Raw genomic sequence first — 19,161 nt, forward strand, 5'->3', positions numbered from 1 at the left:
TTCAGGCATTTATGTTCAACACACAAAAAAATGAGTGAGACCTGTTGGTGTGGCTGTAATTCTAACCAGATGCCAACAGAGGTCAATAGACGTCCTAGATTACTTAATGCACATTATGTCCATTAATAAGAAAGAGAAATATGTATGGAATATAGTGTTTACTAAGTATACTGCAGTTCTGACGAGTGTTCACTTCCCAAAATTATATTTGAATGATGTCAGGCACAGCAAAACATAAAACATAAACATAAAACATTTTTCACATATTGAAAATATCTTACAAAAAGACAGCCACCCATTCAAAACAACCATCAACATTTGAATTCCCTGGAGATGGGTACAGAGGAGAGAAGTGCATTCAGAAATGGGAGGTGAGAGAGGAAATGAGTTTTAACCAGACCGTAAAGGAGCCATTAGCAGCCATTAGGGCTGGTGTTAGTCAGTGATGAGATCTGCCACAGCACAAACAAACATGCTGACCTTTAGCATGGTCACACCGTGACATTTACACCAGGAATTATAGTCAGGCCTGATGAATGAAATGTGATGGAAAGAGGGACCCGTGGGAGGGTGAGAGGGAGACATAAAAACTGACAGATGGAAGAGAAGAAGAAGAAAAAGGTGGAATGACAGCAATTAAGTGATCAAGTAATGTGTGGAGGCCATGGGAGGAGACGAATCAGACTAAGTGGGATGTAGTTGATGATGACTGAGAGTATGGAGATGTGCCGGACTGATAAGACATTATGAGAGGAAATGCAGCAGGTAATGAAATCAGGGAGACGGATGAAGAGACAAAGCTGGTGAGTAACGAACAAAGGGAGAAAGTGGGAGAAGTGAGCAGAGTGAATGTGAAGGAAGATGCTGAGAGGAAAGTGTGTGTGTGTGTGTGTGTGTGTGTGTACCTTAGTGATGAAAACACTGGTGATGCTTTCAGGATTGTCTCCTTCAGGGTTGGGCGGTCCAAGTAGCTGCTCACCTTCTCCTTTCTCAAAGCTGTGCAGGAAGGCGAGATTCAGGATGTGCTGCAACACCTATAAAACAGGAAAAACACATCAATATGTTTTACAGATACAATAATATATTCAATCTCCTATCCTTCAAGAGCTACAGTAGATCATTTTACTGATAGCACACCTTCCACAAGGGAGAACATCTCTGAAATGATCTTGTGTTGTCTTGTCAAAAGCTGAATGAAAGAAAAAACCTGCACAGTCTCAACTTTCCATGCTACATAATTAAGTGATAAAATAGTTCTCTATACTAAAATCAATTCTAAAATCAGAGATACACAGTTCCTTTTTAGCCTCAGATAGCAGAGTGAGAGTAAAAAATAACTTAATAAAGACAGACAACAATGAAAAAATCTGACAATTCAAGAGTCGAAAAAGAAAACAATTTCTACTCTTAACATGTTCCTCTCTAGTATCGATTTAAAAGGTTGCCACAATAAAAATATTATACGGTATTTAATAATATTTTCCACTTTCACTGAGTTACATTTTTAACCAATATGATTCCTGATCATAACTACCCTCATAACTCATAACTATTTAATCCATTGTATCCCAGTTTATTAACATAATCCCACTATTGTTTTTATGAAAAAGAAAAAAGAAAAATTGAATTCCTTTTTGTATACAGTTGCAAGCAGGAACAAAGTTGTTTTTTTCACTGCCTGGGATAATAATGATTAACAAAAACACTGATTTTGATGCACTACATTGCATTATGATTTGTTAATGTATTTTACCAAACAGTGCAGTGCTCCATAAGCCACAATTACCCTAGTGGAAACCAGGAAAATAGCATTATTTTTGCCCCAAAGGGCAAACATGACAAATTACTAAAAATGTTAAAGCCAGAACTCTCAATTAAAAGCCAGATAAAACAGAATGCATGATTTGACGTTATAATGGCCATTGGGAAAAGAAAATGTGGTTTAATTGGGTGTCAATGGGGACATTTTGTCTTAAACAGTGCGAGTGTCTGTATTTTGGCTACACAGTTTATTGTAAACTTAAAATATTATAGGAGCTGAGGTTAAACTTCCCAAATTTAAATTTCAAATAAAAATTAGACCAAAACTCACACCCTTGCTACATTTATGGCATATGCATTAAGACAATAATCAAAAGTGTAACTAGTGAGGCATAATGGTTAATCAATAAATACGCATTAGAAGCAAAAATCAAATCAAATCCAAACAATTGCAGAGTAAAGGCTTGAAATGCAATTTACAAACACACTGAAACCTGCAGGCATTGTTACGAGGGATCTGCGTAAGAAGACAAAAGCTTGATTAGCTGTTAAAATGCAGAATAACCCAACCACAATACAGCTAACGACTGCATTTATTAAAGAAGCTGCTATCTGTTAATGAACCTCCCTATTCAATCCATCATTGGGGAGGACAGGGCATCGCTCAGTGGAGAACGAGCTGTGGCAGCATATGTTCAAACTCCTCCATTAGCACATTATTCACACACGCTCTGCACAATGTACATGCATGGTTAATAGACTCACACACGCGTGCAGAAACACACCAACCCCTAAATGAAGACACAAAGAAAATGCATGGAGCACCAGTCTGTTCTTCAGTCTCATCTGTTCCTATTAATTCTAAGCTTCTCTGACATCAATCACTGGAGGATCACAGCGTATTTCTGTAATTCCATTAGATGTTGTGCTCCTGCAGGCTGTGTGTTAGTGCGTGTGCACACACACAATACCTATGGGCAAGTAGCCGAGATCTCATTCTGCAGGTGTCTTAATTATCTTAAATCCCATTTCCATACCCTTAAACAAATAACAAGCGTGAGTGAGTGTGTGTTTGTGTGTGTGTGTGTGTCTCTGTGTTGCAGCACCACACAGGTTTCTCTCCAGGGAGATGGTGAAAAAGGGTGCCCAGAAAATGTATTAAGCCCTCATACACACCAGGATGTGCAAATAATGTATGGAATTTATTGTGAAGTAGCCACAGGACATCTCAAATGATGGTCACAACCAGTTGCATCGGTTTAATATAAGCTATAAAGTGGTCATTAAGTCATTTGGATATTTAAAGAACTTAATTTTACTTTTTTTTGTCATTAGATCAGTTTTACATGTAGTTAAAGAGCTGTGTGATGTTAGTTCACTCTGGGCAAACCTAACAAAATCATGGGTAAGCTGCTAATTTTTAGAACTCAGCATAAAAAATGTCATTTTATTTAACTGGTTTTGTTATTTCTCTAGAGCAGACTGCTTGTTAACTAAGCAGAGCCAAAATGTTACCTTTTTAGAATTATGTTGGCATATTTTGAGGCATAATATAAGTTGAACTACTAGAGCTTTAAATTTAAGAGAAAACGTCCTTAAAAATGTATACACTTTTGACTCTTTACCCACACAAATAGCTGTTGTTTTCTTACAGGAATATGTTTTTGCTTGCAAGTTTGGATACCTATTTTGATCTTAATCTACTTTGTTGTAAAACAGGTAGTTACTACAAAAGATATGGATTTGTTGCTTAACTTAACACTGCAGTTTTATTTCAGTCTCCACTGAGAAGATGGTACTAGCACAGCATGTTCAGACATTGTAGAAAACTGTGCTTCACTATATGTCATGTTGGAGAACATAAAGAGAAGTAACAGAATGTGAAACAGACGCGCTGTGCTTCATAAATTTCATACACTTGTTTGTTTGATTGTCTGCTTGAGATCTATTCTATGAATAGTCAAACACTTTCAAACAAAAAAGCAGTACAAAGCGTTTTTCTGTAACAACTGTTTGGATAAAACAAAACGAACGATACAGGAGCAGCATGAGGTCAGTCTGTGCCATCATAGATGATTCATTGCTGCTGTCCCACACTGTCTCCTGTCTCCTTCTCTCTCTTGCATACTCCTCTCTGTGTCTCGCTCTCAGGGAAATATTCTGAGACCCCTGTGATGCAAGAAGCTGAGCCTCCATCTAACTCCCAGGCATACTGAGAATGTGCGCACGCACACGCACACACACACGCACGCACGCACACACACACAGTGATATTATGCCTCAGGGAAAATGCTAAAGGCAATTATTTAAATGTCAGACTGCCACACTCATTCTCTTGCTCACGACTTGTGCACCAATCAACACAAACATATGCGCACACGAACACATCCTCTCTCTTTCTGTCTGTCTGTCTGCCTCACATGCACAGCTAGCATCTGCTGTGCACCAGAGGAGGACAATTAAGGAAAAAACAACAATACGAGCAAAATTCTGATGGGGGGTGGGGGGGTGGTGCTGCTATCTGTGAGACTAAACTCTGCTCTGCTAAAAATTCAAACACAGCATTTGGGCCTGGGCAGACACAGCAGTGTGAGTTGGCTGAACTCTTTCCTCTCCCTTTATTTTGTTTTTTCCCCTTAGTCCATATGTCGCAGAGGCAAATTAAACGAGAAAAAAGGGCAGGGTGGAGTGAGCAGCATCATAAACACAAGTGTATGTCCTTGGATTTGGGAGTCTGAGTGCCAGCTTCTTGTGTGTGTGTGTGTGTGTGTGTGTGTGTGTGTGTGTGTGTGTGTGTGTGTGTGTGTGTGTGTGTGTGTGTGTGTGTGTGTGTGTACAGTTGTGCTCTTGCCACACAGCCATTTGGTTATGTGCTATAGTGTGCCAGGGCAGACCTTCCCCACTGACCCGTTTGTACTTAACAGCAGTGCTGTTGCTCTTCTGTGCCAGGTGCTGTGCCTATTACAGCTGTGCAAAATGTGTCTTTGTGTGTGTGTGTGTGTGTGTGTGTGTGTGTGTGTGTGTGTGTGTGTGTGTGTGTGTGTGTGTGTGTGTGTGTGTGTGTGTGTGTGTGTGCGTGCGTGTGTGTGTGTGTGTGTGCATGCATGCAGGAGAGTGAGCTTAATTAAAAAGCAGCCCGAATGATTGTAATGCTTGCAGCAGCAGGTCAGGTAGAGAGGACAGAAGCATTCATCTGTGAGCCTCTGAGGGTCTCGAACCAGACAAAATGACCTTCCTGACTCTATCAAAGAACTTCTGGTACAAAACACACCAACCATAAAAGTCACACAGATCAAGTCCCAAACCGAGGAAGCAAAGTAACTAAGCTGAGCAGATGCTCAAAGAATTTAGAAACATGATTTATAATGCATCATTAAGTCTAGGACTGGGCATGACGGCCAAAAAATAAATTCCTAGTTTCTGCAAGCTTCCGGATGATCCAAGATTTTAAACTATTTCTCCAGCACAATGCAAAAAGTCCAAAGCATAACAACATTTTTCAATTATGGTCTACATGTGCTCCATGGTTTTAAATGAACATATTAGCATATTCATTTAAATATATATAATTTATCTTTAGCAGGCCTCTTAAGACAAAAAAATACTAATAACTGTGCTAGAACAAAAGAGAAACATAACAGCACAGCTGCACAGAAAGCCCCTTAATCCTTCCCTTGAAGTGTTTCACTGAAAATAAACAGTTTTCCCATGTAATGACAACTTAATTTCCAAATTCAGACATTATGCACATTGTACAAAAACAAACATTAAATTATTTTAATCAATTCAATCTTTGAAGGTGGAATGGTTGACCTTTTAGTGTTTAACAAAAACTAGACTAGTGATATTAATCATGGCATTATACCTCTATGACTTGCAAAAGATTGTCTGTAAAATTAATTGTCGATTCCAAAAGCCACTGGAAATCCAGCCATGAAGTCATAAACTGACTTTTGCTCTGATTGTCTGGGTACATACCTTAGCTTTCAGCTCATCGTTGAAGTGTGGGTCGTTGAACTCAACGAATCGGAAGAACAGGGCACGTTTTTGGGCAATGGAGTAGTTCTTGGGAATCTCCTCCTCCATATATTCCTTTAGGAACGTCATGTTGCATAAAAAGCGACCTGTGAAGGCCCGCAACAGCTGGAACAACAGCTCGATCTCAGAGTAGTTACGCCTATTGAGGAGACAGGGGGGCAATAAGTTCAGTGTATAGATAATGATATGCATGATGTCAACAACAGAATCAATCAGAAGTTTCCAATAACCTTAGATACCAATGTGACTCGGGTAATACGTGAGTTTTACAATTTAAAAAAACACTTATCATTTATGATTAGAAGTGTGACTGAACACAAACATTCAACTTGGAGCTGGAGGGTCGGGGGTTAATTATGGGGTCTGAAATAAACATCTGCTAAGTGCCTAGTGCACCAAGTATTTCGGCACTTTCTTTGTGCTCAGACAGAGAGGCGAGGTGAGGAGGTCATTCATGATTGGAATGCCATTAAGTTAGTTAGAAAATGCACTAACTTTAAACATGTTTATCATTAGCTTGTAGTCCTTATAAAAAGTAATAACTCAAATAGTCACAGGGTCATTGAAGTCATCAAGTTTGTCACTCTTACCAGCAACAGTGTTCTCTAAATTGCTGTTCAGCAAATACTTAAGTCTTTATCACTTCAAAGCTCAGATTTTCAAATCAAATGTCTATGTTCTTTTGGCAACATTTAGGCAGTTTCCATCCCCATTACATTTTGAATAAGTGTACATACTTGCAGTAGCTAAGCAGGCAGAAGGCCAGCAACTTGGGCTCCTTCCAGTTGGTGGCAGCCATGTTGTCTTTGCGATGTCTCTCCTGGAAGGCCTCACTGACCCAGACTCGCCTCAGCTGGCTGACCAGGGAGTGCTGCCCTGCCAGCCAGCCCTCATCATTCTTCACTATGATGCTGATGATCTGAGCAGAGGGGAGAGAAGAAAAAGAGGTCAGAGGTCAAATGTTTGAAGCTAGCTTTACAGTAACCTGACAAGACATGGTTGTGTGCAAATGGATGCATAAATTGATAGAATTGTAATGAAAATGTATGTTAACCTTGATAGCCTGAAACTGCAGGTCCAACCTGGCTGTGGTGGTGGAAGGTGATCCAGGTCGAACTGTTGCTGCAGTGCCAGCGGGAACCAGCAGGGGGACGAAGCGGTTGGGATTAGAGGCCAGGACATCTCTTAGTGGCTTGGCATCTTTGTGTTTCAGAAAACTCTGTATATGAAATCAAGCACAAACTGTAAGTATAACACAAAATGAAATATAGTGAGACTAGAGAGAGCCATGCACTGGATCAGCAACTGGAACAACACATTTAAAGAAACATGACACAGAAAATTGAGATTTTTTACTAGGACTGATCTATCTCAATTTGGTGTTAACAGGACCACTGAGCCTCCAAACACCCAATATATCCCTGATTATAGCCTATTACTGAGGCAGCAAAATGTAGTTTTAATGGCAAATGTGTCAATAAAAAGACTGGAGGGACTGCTACTTAGAGCTGCCAGTGTCTGACCATGAACATGCGGCTCCACTGGGGGTCGTTGAGCGTAGCCTCCATCATGAACAGCTCCACCGTCTGAGATGGGTGACGCGTCAGGAACTTGATCAGGGGCTCCCTGAACGGACTGCCAGCCTGGTGCAGGAGAGATGAGTGAAGGAGGGGAGGAGAAGCAGGAAACAGGCAGAAAGAGGAAAGATAATTTGAATTAATGAAAGCAAATTATCTATGCTGAATGAGTTTAATGTGCCTTGTACACTATACATCAGATATAGATCAAATAGGATTAGAAGGCTTATTGCAGGATATAAAAAATTAATATAATGAGATAATCAAGAGAGTTTTCAAGTATTTATCGTTTAATGTTCACGCATTGCCTACTTCACCTATAAATTGTCTTCAGTAATGTCAATGTGTCTTTTTCAAGCTGTTAAGTTCTTTATAGCACAATGAATAACACGAAAAGTTGGAAAGAAGTCTGTGTCCTACCTCTATGAGCATGGCCCTCTCCGTCTTCATGACCACCTCCAGCAGAGGTTTCACCAGAGTCTGAGGTGCAGCTGGGATCAGGTGGAACAGGTTAATGATGGCAGAACAGATCTTCATCTCCTAGAGAAAGAGTCAGGGGAAAAAACAGAGGAAAGAAGGGAGTGGATGTAATTTTTTAAAGATGAGTTAAATACGGACTTCAGTTCTGACAGACAGTCTTGATGGACAGCCACTGTGGAAAGACAAGGACATATCTTAGTCAAAGGACTGAAAATGCAGTCAGGTAACTTCCCACCGCTCTGGCATGAGTTCTTGGTTTACATTGGCACAGGGGACAAACAAATAAAGGACAGTATGCATAACCTTGTATAATCTAGGGGTGCAAAGGTCAAAGGGAAAGAAGGAGGGGGGGGGGCATTTCTAAACAGTCAAAATGTGAAGTTAGGCTGAGATGACGGCTACATTTCTAAGGACGACCACAGACACAGACACAGAAATACGGGGCAACTCAACCAGCACCACTACCACGACATTGGTTCAATTCACCAGCACAACATTGGTTCAACTAAGTTGAAATCACTGACAGAGTCACCAACAGAGGGCGCAACACCAGGTCACATCTCACCTCAACGCCCTCCAACGCAGGCTGTACCGGAACGGGAGACAATGATCAGAGTCAGCAGAGCAGTATGTGTGCATTTGTGTGTGGCTGTGTGTTGTCTGTCTTTGTTCCATATGGAAGGTGAGCAGATAAGACAGGGTGATAATGAAATGAATGGGCAGACAGCAGCAACCTTTACGAGTGACCTCAGGAACAACTTTTCTCAGCACTTGGTGAATCACGGAGCAGGGGCAATACTGGAATGTCAGTGGAGCAACACAGAATCCGTAGCATTTGGAGGAAAAACACTCTCCTGACAGATATCAGCCCATGAATACAGAAACTGACATTTTCTTTTTCCTTCATACAAGCTCTTTACTCCTCCTTACACCTCGCTGCTCCATTCCCTCCTCTCTGTCAAAACCCACTTACATGTCTCCAGACCATCCTTTTCAGTCCTGCACTGTCCCCCTTTCTCCAGTTTGTCTTTATCAGGCTTGGCTAACTGACCCCCTGACCCTGGCTTTATTGTCACTGCCAGCCTTGCTGTCAACACGCACAAAGACCACTGGTAGAGGGAGGGAAAGACAAAGGGCCAATTTGCATCTAATTAAAACACACCATTTTAAGATGGGAAAGGATGAACTCGCAGAAAGAAAAGGGAGGGAAAAATGGGCTTTATTTCTATAAGAGAGAGGCAGCTGTTTTTTTTCCCCCATCCTTCTCTCTCACCTTTTCTCTGCCTTTACAAGGTTATCTGTCGGGGAGATAATGAGGAGACGCAGCGCTGGGCCCACCACCGCCTGCCTGGCGCCTAATTAATCATTGATTGTAATATGGCCACTCACAACTCATCTGGGAGGCCACATTGAGGAGGTGTTGACTACATGTGACTGTGGCTTTGTGTGTATAAGGGGCAAATTCTCTGCCCCTTCTGTGTGTGCTATTTGGTTTAGACAGGACGGATCAGCCGAACACAACAGCTGTATTGACTTGCATTGCATTTGAATATTACTTCTACTGAAGCAAATGGAAGAAACAAGAGATAATTACATGTTATGTGTGATGAAAGCTTTTCATTTGCATTTCATTTCTCAGTGCATTATGGAACTGTCTGAAATATGTATACTTACACTCCCATCACTTCGCTGGCCTCCCTTGTGTGTGATTACGACCACCTCCATCCACTTCCTCAGGTGTTGCTGAGAGACACAGAGGGAGATAAGATTGAGACTGTGTGCTGGTGAAGTATGTGAGTGTACACGTCTGTCTCACTCAATGGGCAGAATATTTACTCAAATTAATAAATAACAAATTTTCACCTAAGAACACAAAAAAATCTCAGTCAAAGGTTTGTTCTATCATGTAACTATTTTACAGCAGATAATCATCATTGTTGCACCATGACCTGCAGGACAGATTCCAACAAGAATAAAAATCTGCATGCGCCATGCCAGTTTAAATACTTACTAGCATATATCACAGAAACTATACTCGCATGTTGCTGCAATGCAAGTCTTGGGCTACATTTATGTAGGTTCCGTTTTCATGATATTATTAATTTTGCTACTGGTTATAGTGATGTATTTAACATTGTTCAATCATGTGCCCTCTTGTGTATGGCCCAGGATGCTGAGATTGACTTAAAGGTCATCAATGTCAATATAACAAGCATTTTCTGACAGTTACACATAGCACCATCAAAAACTTGGATTGACAGGTTGATGTAACGATGAACTGCATCCTGTGCTGTCTAGTCGAAAAAACGATGTTGTCAGATGAGGAGGAAGAGGAGTAGGGCAGAGGTCAAAGTTTCTCACCATCATCTGATCACAGAACTTGTCATTGAAGGAGTTGGGGAAAAGACGTGTGACAGAGGTCAGGCGGTTCACCACATTGAGCGTCAGGCTGCGGTAGTCACCCAGCATCATCAGCAGGGGCCTCATGTGAGTGTGGATCTGGTCCACTTCGATGGTTGCGCCTTCCAAGAACTAAAACAGTAAACAGGGTGACATTATTTACAACTTCAAAAGGTTAAATATAAAACTTTTACAAATATTAAAATTAAGATTGTAAGAGAAACAAGATACTTGCTGAAAACAGTTTGTAACAATATGCCTCTACATAATTTGTTGACATTATGATCTTAACTCAGAAAAAAAGCTTGTTTTCTCTGATGTTGTCCAACTTTACAAAAAAAAAATGTTGGAGCTTTAAAGTATTAAAAGATCTGTTACCATATCTTTATCCCCAATGCATTACACTAAATCATTTCATTTCTCTTCCACAAATCATTTTTATCTACATTAGATCTGGCCTTGTGACGTTTTTTAGCCCCATGAACTGCTCGCTACCCCTTGTGTCTCCATTAAGGAACTAAGGCCACTCAAATGAGGGCATGACCAGCCCGTAAACAAGCACACATGCTAACACCAAACACTGATGACGCGCGCGCACACACCCTCCCTCACACAGACAGGAGGGAATGATGCATGGCAGCCACATTCATTTTCCTCTCAGTGCTGAGAACAAACACTCCATCCTGTATCGATCGGGCCATGGCAACGCTCATTAGTGCTAGCAGGGCAGAGATGAAAGAATGGAGAGAGCAGAGAATGGCTAGACAAAAAAATAAATAAAAAAAACACAGGATAGTGAAAAGGAGTGATGGTGGTAAAGAAAGAAAATGAAGGACATAGGAATGGAAGGAAAAGGGGACAAAGAGCTTGAGGTAGATGGATAGAGGCTAAGATGGTATGGATACTTTGATGAATAGAGGGAGGACTGGTTCATGGAAAGTGTGATAAAGCAGAGGGAGGTCCATATGATGATAACTGGGTGGGGAAATGGTGTGAGGGAAGGATTAACAAAGGACCTCTAAGATGGTAAATGACATGACTGATACAGATAAAAGACTAATGACATATGAAGGAAGAAAACCATGGAAAAACAAAATAATAAAAAAATCAACACTATAAACAAAACATGCAAAACATAAAATAACAGCAGAGTAAATTATACAGATGGTGGAAGCATAAGATAACATAAGAAGGCCATTTCAAAAGGTGTAGAAATGTGATTTTAGGAAAGATTAAAAGGCTGCCACTAAATTCACTAGTTTGATCTTGGGTGGATCGCTTCATAGCTTAAGGGCATAGTCTTTAATCCCGATTTAGAAAGGTCATGTCGGTGAGTCTCAGGCAGTTTTGTGCTCAAGGGGAGATGCAGTGTAAGTGAGTGATGTAACACAGGTCTGAGCTTTATAAGTAATCGGTATAGTCTTGAAATTAATCCCAAATCCAATGTAAAGATGCTAAGATAGGATGGAAATAAAGATGGTGCCAACAGGTGAGAAACATCTTGCAACAAGTGGTAGAGATTGTGGGTTATAAAAAAAATCTACATTTGAAAATGTAGCCTCCTTTCACACTTAAAAACAATGTCAATCACCAGGAAAATGATGAGATATGTCACTGACCTTCCTCATACACGCTTCGCCTGCTTCCTGTAGTTCATTGTTGGTGGAGTTGAGGGCTTTAAACAGGGCGGCGATGATCTTCTCTCTGGACTGTGGCAAGTAATTACAAGCTGCAAGGGCATCTAAACAGGAAGAAAAGTAACATTCAACACTTTCTTTATGACAAGAAAGAGACAAGAGATGATCAGATTAATAAAATAATTCAAACGTAGCAAGTCAGGTTATGTAAACACTTACATAAACCTACAAAGTAGTAATTTTAGTAAGATGAAAAAAAAAAGATCTGGATAGTTCTTATAATGTTCTCGGAAAAATCAATTAGTGCGAAAGATTAGATAATCAAGTCATTATTTAGACAAAGTTTAATGACTTCCAGAATCTTCTTTTTCATCACAAAGTTAAGTTTTTATCTTAATTTTCTTTTTACTAGTTATTACTTCAATTCACACAATAGTCTCTGCTAACATAACGGTAGTTAGAACATAAAATTCTTATATGATCAGTCATATCAATTTTCCTCAGGATGAGGATTATAGTTGGTACCAGTTATGAATAGTTTGCAAAATTAAGGAATTCATCTTCATCAATTACAACATGCAATTATCAAGATGAGTAAGCATAAAATGCAAAATTCCAACAATTTATTGGACAAATATCAAGTTCAGCAGGGCCTACTCACTGAGAGCTGCGATGCGGAGGGGAACCAGGGAGGGAAGGCTCTTATAACAGGGCAGCTTCATCAGAGCAGCGTCCTCTGCCTCACACAGGTTCAACAGCTATGTAGAAGAGGCGGGAAAAAAACAAAGGTCATAGGTCAGTCATCTGAGTGCTAAAAGTAGTGATTTAAGATGGTTTGAATGAGTCCACTGTATGCGAAATTTAAGCCTGAGATGCTTTTCACCATGTCACCATTGTGCCTAATTATATTATATAAATTCTATTCTCCTTGGCGTTCAGTCCCAGCTAGGCAAGAATCCTTGGCTTTCTTTTTTACCCTTTTATTTGTCTTTTGTATCTCTAACTCTGTTTTGGATTGAGTTTTTATTACTATTTTATTCTATTGTTTTTACTGTTTTTAGTATTTTATTCTTTTTATTGGTTTTATTTATACCCAGTTGTGTATGATTTATTCTATTTTAATAACTGTACATCACTTTGGTCAACTGAGGTTGTTTTTAAATGTGCTCTATGAATAAACTTTGACTTGACTTGACTAAATCAATTTTTAATATGAAAACACAAGTGTTGTATGGATAGCCAAAAAATAAGAACAACAGACGATTTGTGTCAGTGACTTCTGCATCCTTAGTACCTCTGTATAGAAGACCTTGTGCTCCATGACATTAAGGTCCATTGTGAAGAGGCGGGGTTGCAGGGTGGTGCAGAAGGTGTTGCCCTCCATCAGGCCGATCTGAGCATTGGCCGGCTGGTGGCGGAGAAGGTGTTTCTTGGGGGGAACCATATCTTGTAACACCTGAAGAGACGGAAACAATCAATTAATGAGATCGGAGTGATCAGATCCATTCCTCTATTGTAGCCCATTTTGTGTTGAGGTAATTTTCACATAAAAGTCATGTCTAGCACAGCATCCATACAGCATACAATCATAGAAAACTACACAGTCCTTGGTTTCACCTCTTTGTGCGGTTCCATGATGACAGTAACACTCTTGCCAGTGACCTGTGCGAGCACCTGCAGGGAGTGCATGGCCTGCTTTCTGACGGTTGAGTTGGGGGAGGTGACCTCTCGGACCAGGTCATGCGTGACCATATGGAAAGACTTGTCCTGAGCAGCCAGCAGCTCCTCAGTCTTTTCTTCATCTTTCAGTGGAGTGGCACAGCGCACAAGCAACTGCTCCAGGGTGGTCTTAGCCATGGCAACTGCTCCATTTGACACCTTATTGCGAAAATCAATAAGTTACTAAGTACAATGCCACTGCAGTGAGTGGTGAGACAGAAGAGGAAAGTTGTAAAACATCAGGTCAACACAGAGTCGACAACAACCAGAAACAGGTAAATCTATGTACTCAATACATAAATTAATTTAAAAAAGTCACTTCTACTTCTTTCAAAATGCCCTCTAACCTCTCCAGTGAGGTCCATCATGACAAAGAGCAGGGCCTTGAGAAAGGTGAGCTGGTTCTGTAGCACCCAGATCAGAGGCAGTCTCTCCATTAGGAACTTGATTGACACCACACCGCCAAGCTTGGCATACCAGGCCTGCTCATAGCAGCAGGCGCACAGACGCTCCACAATGTAGGAGAACAAGGGCAGCTGGCATGCCTGAAGATGTAGACAAGAGGCCAGGATGATTTACGGATTCCCATTTTAAAACTATCACATATAAAAACATAAATCAAACATGTGAAGGAAGTATGTAAATGTAAGACAGACTAAAATAATTTCCAAAGTTAGATTTATGTCCTGCACAGTTTACCACAGCTACAAAACAATTGGCACCATGAGTATAACTGCCAACGTCTTTATTACATTCACAAATAACTGAACCCTCCAACACCCTCCTTCCAGGGACTTACCCTTTCCTTGGAGCCAAGGATGATGCTAGCGACATCGAAGATGACGGCCAGGGCCACTTCTCCTATCTTACACAGCTCCTTCTCCTCATAGGCCATGCAGATCGCTATGGCATCAATCAGAACCAGAGGGTCCATGCCCTTTGAGCCGTTCTCCTCGCTGTGGAACATGGCTGTGCTTGGCTGGCTGCCCAGCTGGTAGCTCGGCAGCAGGAACGGACCTGGGAACACCAGGGAGGACAAGTGGAAAGGAATTGTGTTTAACCCATTGAAGCCTGGAAAGCGGATATGTCGTTTTGTAGTATTTGTATAAGCTCTCAAATACTTTTTGAATTTCATTTCTATCTGCTACAGAGGCTGAAAAATCTATTATTTTATTTATTTATAGATTATTTTTTTTGCTTTTTTTTTTTGCTTTATTGATAGTGACAGTTAGAAAGGGGGTGACAGAGGGGAAGACATGCGGCAAAGGGAGCTCAGGCCGGATTCGCACCCGGCTCCGCCGCAGCAAGGACTCAGCCTACATGGTAAGCGCTCTACCAGTGTGAGCCACCGGGACACCCCGAAAAATCTATTATTTAGTAGAAGCGTTGACACTTCTGTTGAATTTCCAGAAAAACTTCAGGTTTTAGGGGCTTATTTTAAAATCGCCCAGAGGTTTTACAGACAGTTTTAGGCATCAGTGGGTTAAGGTGAAATATCATTTTGTTTATTTAAACAGCTGTTCCTATTAAACTTGTGTGTTTTTAACATGATTCTTTAATGCTTGATCATTTCCAGAGTAAGGGATCACAACAGAGGGGGTATCTATCTGACAAGTAGACAAGACACAAGAAAAGAATATATCTTTTGTGTTTTCCAAACTTTCAGGACTTTGTACAAACCCTGCTACTTTGTTTTCAAATAGGATATTCTCTAATTTCTATGTTTTTGTTTTTGTCAAATACAAAATTAAAAAGCCAGAATTTGAATAAAACTAGGGAAAGGACGAAATTGGAAAGTGACTGATATTTTTGTGCAGCTGGGAATAAATACCAGGGAAAAAAGAAAGCTAATATTAGATGTAGAGAGTAGAAAGAGCACCGGTCCCTCACCACACTGCTGAGCCACAGCGACCATGGTATAATGGCGAATCAGGCTGGCTACGAAGGGCAGCGCACTGGGCCTCAGGTCCTTTATCACAGCAGACATGAATGCCCCAGTCAGGGCCTGTTCAAAAGTTCTGCGGGCAGGCGTGTCTTGTGCTTTGTAGCGGTGAGAGATGATGACATTGGGGATCCACTTCTCAGCGAAGCTAATGGAGGAGAAAACCGCACAATGAATTAGTGGATTACATATTAACAAGGACAATGTAATAATATGTGGCAGTGAAACTGTCTTTAAGCTAAAAGCCCAGAAATCGTTGAATGGTTTGTGTTCAGCTGATTTGCCAATATTTGAAAATAAAGATCCATGTTCATTGCCCATCTGCAGTCTTCAAACCTTCAACTCCGATATTCTCAGATTTACTCTCCCTTCTGAGCTCCTTCTGCCTTTCTATTCCTCTGCCTCCCTCTTTGTCCCCTGTTGGTATTTTTGTTATTTACTGCAGCTGAAGGCAACTGGGCCTTGGTGTGATTGAGCAGCTGTTTTCTCCATGCTTGAGCTTGTGTTTTATAATGCCACACGCCAGGGGCAGACCTGATGGATCGCTTCATTTCATTATTGCCATTTAAAAGACTGCTCTTTGGAGGAGGAGAGAGAAGAAGTGGAGTAGAAAGAGGGTGGGGAGAGAGGGAAGGAAAGAGGCAAGCAAGGAGCACGGTGGGTGGAGAAAGTAGCGGGCAGCATGGTTGACAGCATGTCAGATAGATTGCCATTCACTCATCCAGGGGCCTGCCACTCCAACACTACTGCATTCTCCCCTGTTGTCATTTCACAATTCCCCCTATGTGTTTTTTTCTTTCAAAACTGAAAGGGTATATTTACAGTGGCCAAACACTGATTTAAAGAAAATGAGGAGAGGCAGGGAGGGAGAAATAAAGGAGACAAAACCTTTCAAGGGAGAGAGGACACTTCAAATCAAGACATCTTACAAGAGGAGGGGGTCGGCGCAGGCCCTCTGATCATAACTGACACACTTCATTATCCCTTTAGAAATGTGCACGCAGACGTATTCATGTGCATGTGTGTGCGTTAGTGCGTAATGACAGGAGAGTGTAAGGGGCATAGTGTAGCGTAAACAGACAGGGGAAAGTCAATTAGCCTCTGCCCAGGGATCAATGATGGTAATGTGACTAACCCACCCGACAACCAACCCCCCTTCTTATTTGTCTGTTCATGTATGTGTCTCCGCCTCGCAGTGAAGCCTGCCAGAGGGTGGGGGGCCTGCGATTAGCAATTAGCAACTCCTGCGCTTGAAACAGAATTGATGAGGCAGCGTGTGGTGGGGAGGGTGGCGAGGACGTGATGTGAGAGACTGAAAGCGGGGCATGTCAGCAGGTGGTGGGAACGGGGTGGAGGTAAGATGATATACAGAGAGCTGGTGTTGTGGGTGGGGTCAAGGTTAAGCTGAGACAAGTAAAGGTTAAAGAGGGAGAATGACTAATCAAAGACGTGGTTGTGTGTGGACTTAAACGAAAAACACGTAAGATATCATTAATGTAGACTGTAAGTGCATTTGAGGATGTTCCTCTAAATATATTTGACACTTATTGTGTTGTAAAAAATAGTCTAACACAATTATTTAGTATTAAATACTACCGGTACTTACAACTGAAATAATATTATTATTAATATATTATTAAGTCAAGTCAAGTCAAGTCAAAGTTTATTTATAGAGCACATTTAAAAACAACCTCAGTTGACCAAAGTGCTGTACAGTTATTAAAATAGAATAAATCATACACAAATAGGTATAAATAAAAACAATGAAAACAATAAAATACTAAAAACAGTAAAAACAATAAAATAAAATAGAATAAAATAGTAACAAAAACTCAATCCAAAACAGTGTTAGAGATAAAAAGACAAATAAAAGGGTAAAAAAGTAAAAAAAAAAAAAAAAGAAAATCAAGGATTAACTGTAAATGAATATCACAATCTAGGCATATGTCACAGTAAAACCCAGGATGTTTACTTACTTGGGATGAGACAGAAGCTGGTAGAGAGCGTGCTTGTTGTCATCCAGACTGGTCATGGCCACAAGGAAACACTTAATGACCTCCCAAGCCTGTCGTCTGTAGTAGGGCTCTGTGTTGGCACTCTTCAGACAGTCTAGAGCCGTCTCTATCGCCTTGAAAAGAACAAACCAGACAATTCATATTCTAAAACGTCACCAATTTATATTTTGGAATGACAGTTTTGCGAAAATGATTTTATTAACACAGGAATTAAATTGCAAAATATGCCTATATGTGATTAATTTGCAAGAACTAACACAGGGCACCATCTGGCAAAGCAAAGGTCATTATGATTTCCACATTATGGGCTGACAAGTCACAGCAGCCGGGCACTTGAAAAGGGAGAAAATGAACTAATTAATGCCACTCAGAACAGAGGGGAGAAGATGAGGAGGATGAAAGAATAATCGGATGGTGAGAGGAGAAGAGGGCACAGCAGAATTGAATTGTAGACTTGTCAGAATATTAGGATATTGGGATATTTCTGTCAGGACTGATAATCTGATAAATACTCTATTACTAGTACTTAGATATAAAGTTGAAGAGGAAAGAAAGTGTTGAATTCCAATTGTGTGTTTTTCTCCTACTACCTTGAAGGGATTCAAGTTATTCAAATCACTGTTATTTGATCTCTCCATTTACCTTACAGCACTTTAAATTGTCTCTCCCTCAATGTGCCAACTATCCATATGGCTGTATCATGAGCCTGCTAGAGAATCATGCCTTTAGCCTGTGCAGCAAGTGAGAGTGTGCAAGTCTGTGTGTGTCGCCTGCGCCCATGATAGCAAACACACAGATGGATAGCAGAAAGAAGGAGCAGCCATTAGTGAGAGTAAATAATGCCGTCATGGTGGCCCACACTAGATTGATGATTACTGACTGGGGATGAGGAGGAGAAACAGGAGATGAATTTAATTACCTGGAGGACACACACATCTCCTCAGTCACTCACTCTATCTCTCACACACACACAAGCCCCTGACAAGGATATATTGCTCTAAGTGGAGCACAATAATGAGGAATATTAAGCTCTTTTACGTTTAATTCTGTCTTTCTTAAACTGAAATACAAAGGTAAAAAGGGAGAAACGCAAGTGTAACAAAGTGAAATCATCAAAAAACTTATGTCTTCAAAGTTCTGCAAAAAACTCAACAAAGTTGACACATCTTACCTTCTCCATGGGTAGCTGTATGGAAGCTTTGCAGTCAGTAAATTCAGCCTTGATGCTTGGTCCCTGGACCTCGGTCACTACGTAGTGCAGTCTCTGAGACTCCTTCAGCATCTTCCTGTTGCTGCCACCAAACTTTCCTAACACCCGGTAGGCTACATGAGAGATGCTCTCAGCCGGGTTACGGAGGGTACGCCACAAGGCCTGAAGCACAGAAAGAGGAGGAGTCAAATTATAAGCTTCAGCATGTCAGTAAAGATAAGAAGAATTAGAATTTATAATCTTGTTTCATAGTGGATCATAAAATATCAGGTATGGGATTCATCTGCAGATGTTCTGTTTCAAAATTAGACTAAACTTTTTCTGTTTTTTAGCCAAGACAAATACCAAAATGTGGCCTGGAACAAGGCAGATCAGACTTGTT

At 40.8% G+C, this 19,161-nt stretch overlaps 1 protein-coding gene across 2 annotated transcripts in view; it reads right to left on the bottom strand.

The window, feature by feature from the left end:
- trrap (transformation/transcription domain-associated protein) overlaps positions 1-19,161 on the bottom strand; it is a 95,468-nt gene that overhangs the window by 65,259 nt on the left and 11,048 nt on the right. The window contains exons 20-37 of one of the 2 annotated variants that reach the window (XM_059324372.1): positions 18,741-18,941; positions 17,531-17,682; positions 15,503-15,702; positions 14,412-14,629; positions 13,960-14,157; positions 13,511-13,771; positions 13,188-13,349; positions 12,555-12,651; positions 11,876-11,997; positions 10,218-10,388; positions 9,531-9,599; positions 8,422-8,442; positions 7,797-7,916; positions 7,323-7,442; positions 6,854-7,018; positions 6,537-6,718; positions 5,740-5,938; positions 906-1,034 (exon numbers count right to left, since the gene is read on the bottom strand). In XM_059324372.1, coding sequence (XP_059180355.1) covers positions 906-1,034; positions 5,740-5,938; positions 6,537-6,718; positions 6,854-7,018; positions 7,323-7,442; positions 7,797-7,916; positions 8,422-8,442; positions 9,531-9,599; positions 10,218-10,388; positions 11,876-11,997; positions 12,555-12,651; positions 13,188-13,349; positions 13,511-13,771; positions 13,960-14,157; positions 14,412-14,629; positions 15,503-15,702; positions 17,531-17,682; positions 18,741-18,941 — 2,787 coding nt within the window. The remainder of the gene's footprint in view (positions 1-905; positions 1,035-5,739; positions 5,939-6,536; positions 6,719-6,853; positions 7,019-7,322; positions 7,443-7,796; positions 7,917-8,421; positions 8,443-9,530; positions 9,600-10,217; positions 10,389-11,875; positions 11,998-12,554; positions 12,652-13,187; positions 13,350-13,510; positions 13,772-13,959; positions 14,158-14,411; positions 14,630-15,502; positions 15,703-17,530; positions 17,683-18,740; positions 18,942-19,161) is intronic. The other variant, XM_059324373.1, reaches the window with a different exon arrangement.

The sequence above is a fragment of the Centropristis striata genome, chromosome 21 (genome assembly GCF_030273125.1).
Source record: "Centropristis striata isolate RG_2023a ecotype Rhode Island chromosome 21, C.striata_1.0, whole genome shotgun sequence".
NCBI classification, from domain to species: domain Eukaryota; kingdom Metazoa; phylum Chordata; class Actinopteri; order Perciformes; family Serranidae; genus Centropristis; species Centropristis striata.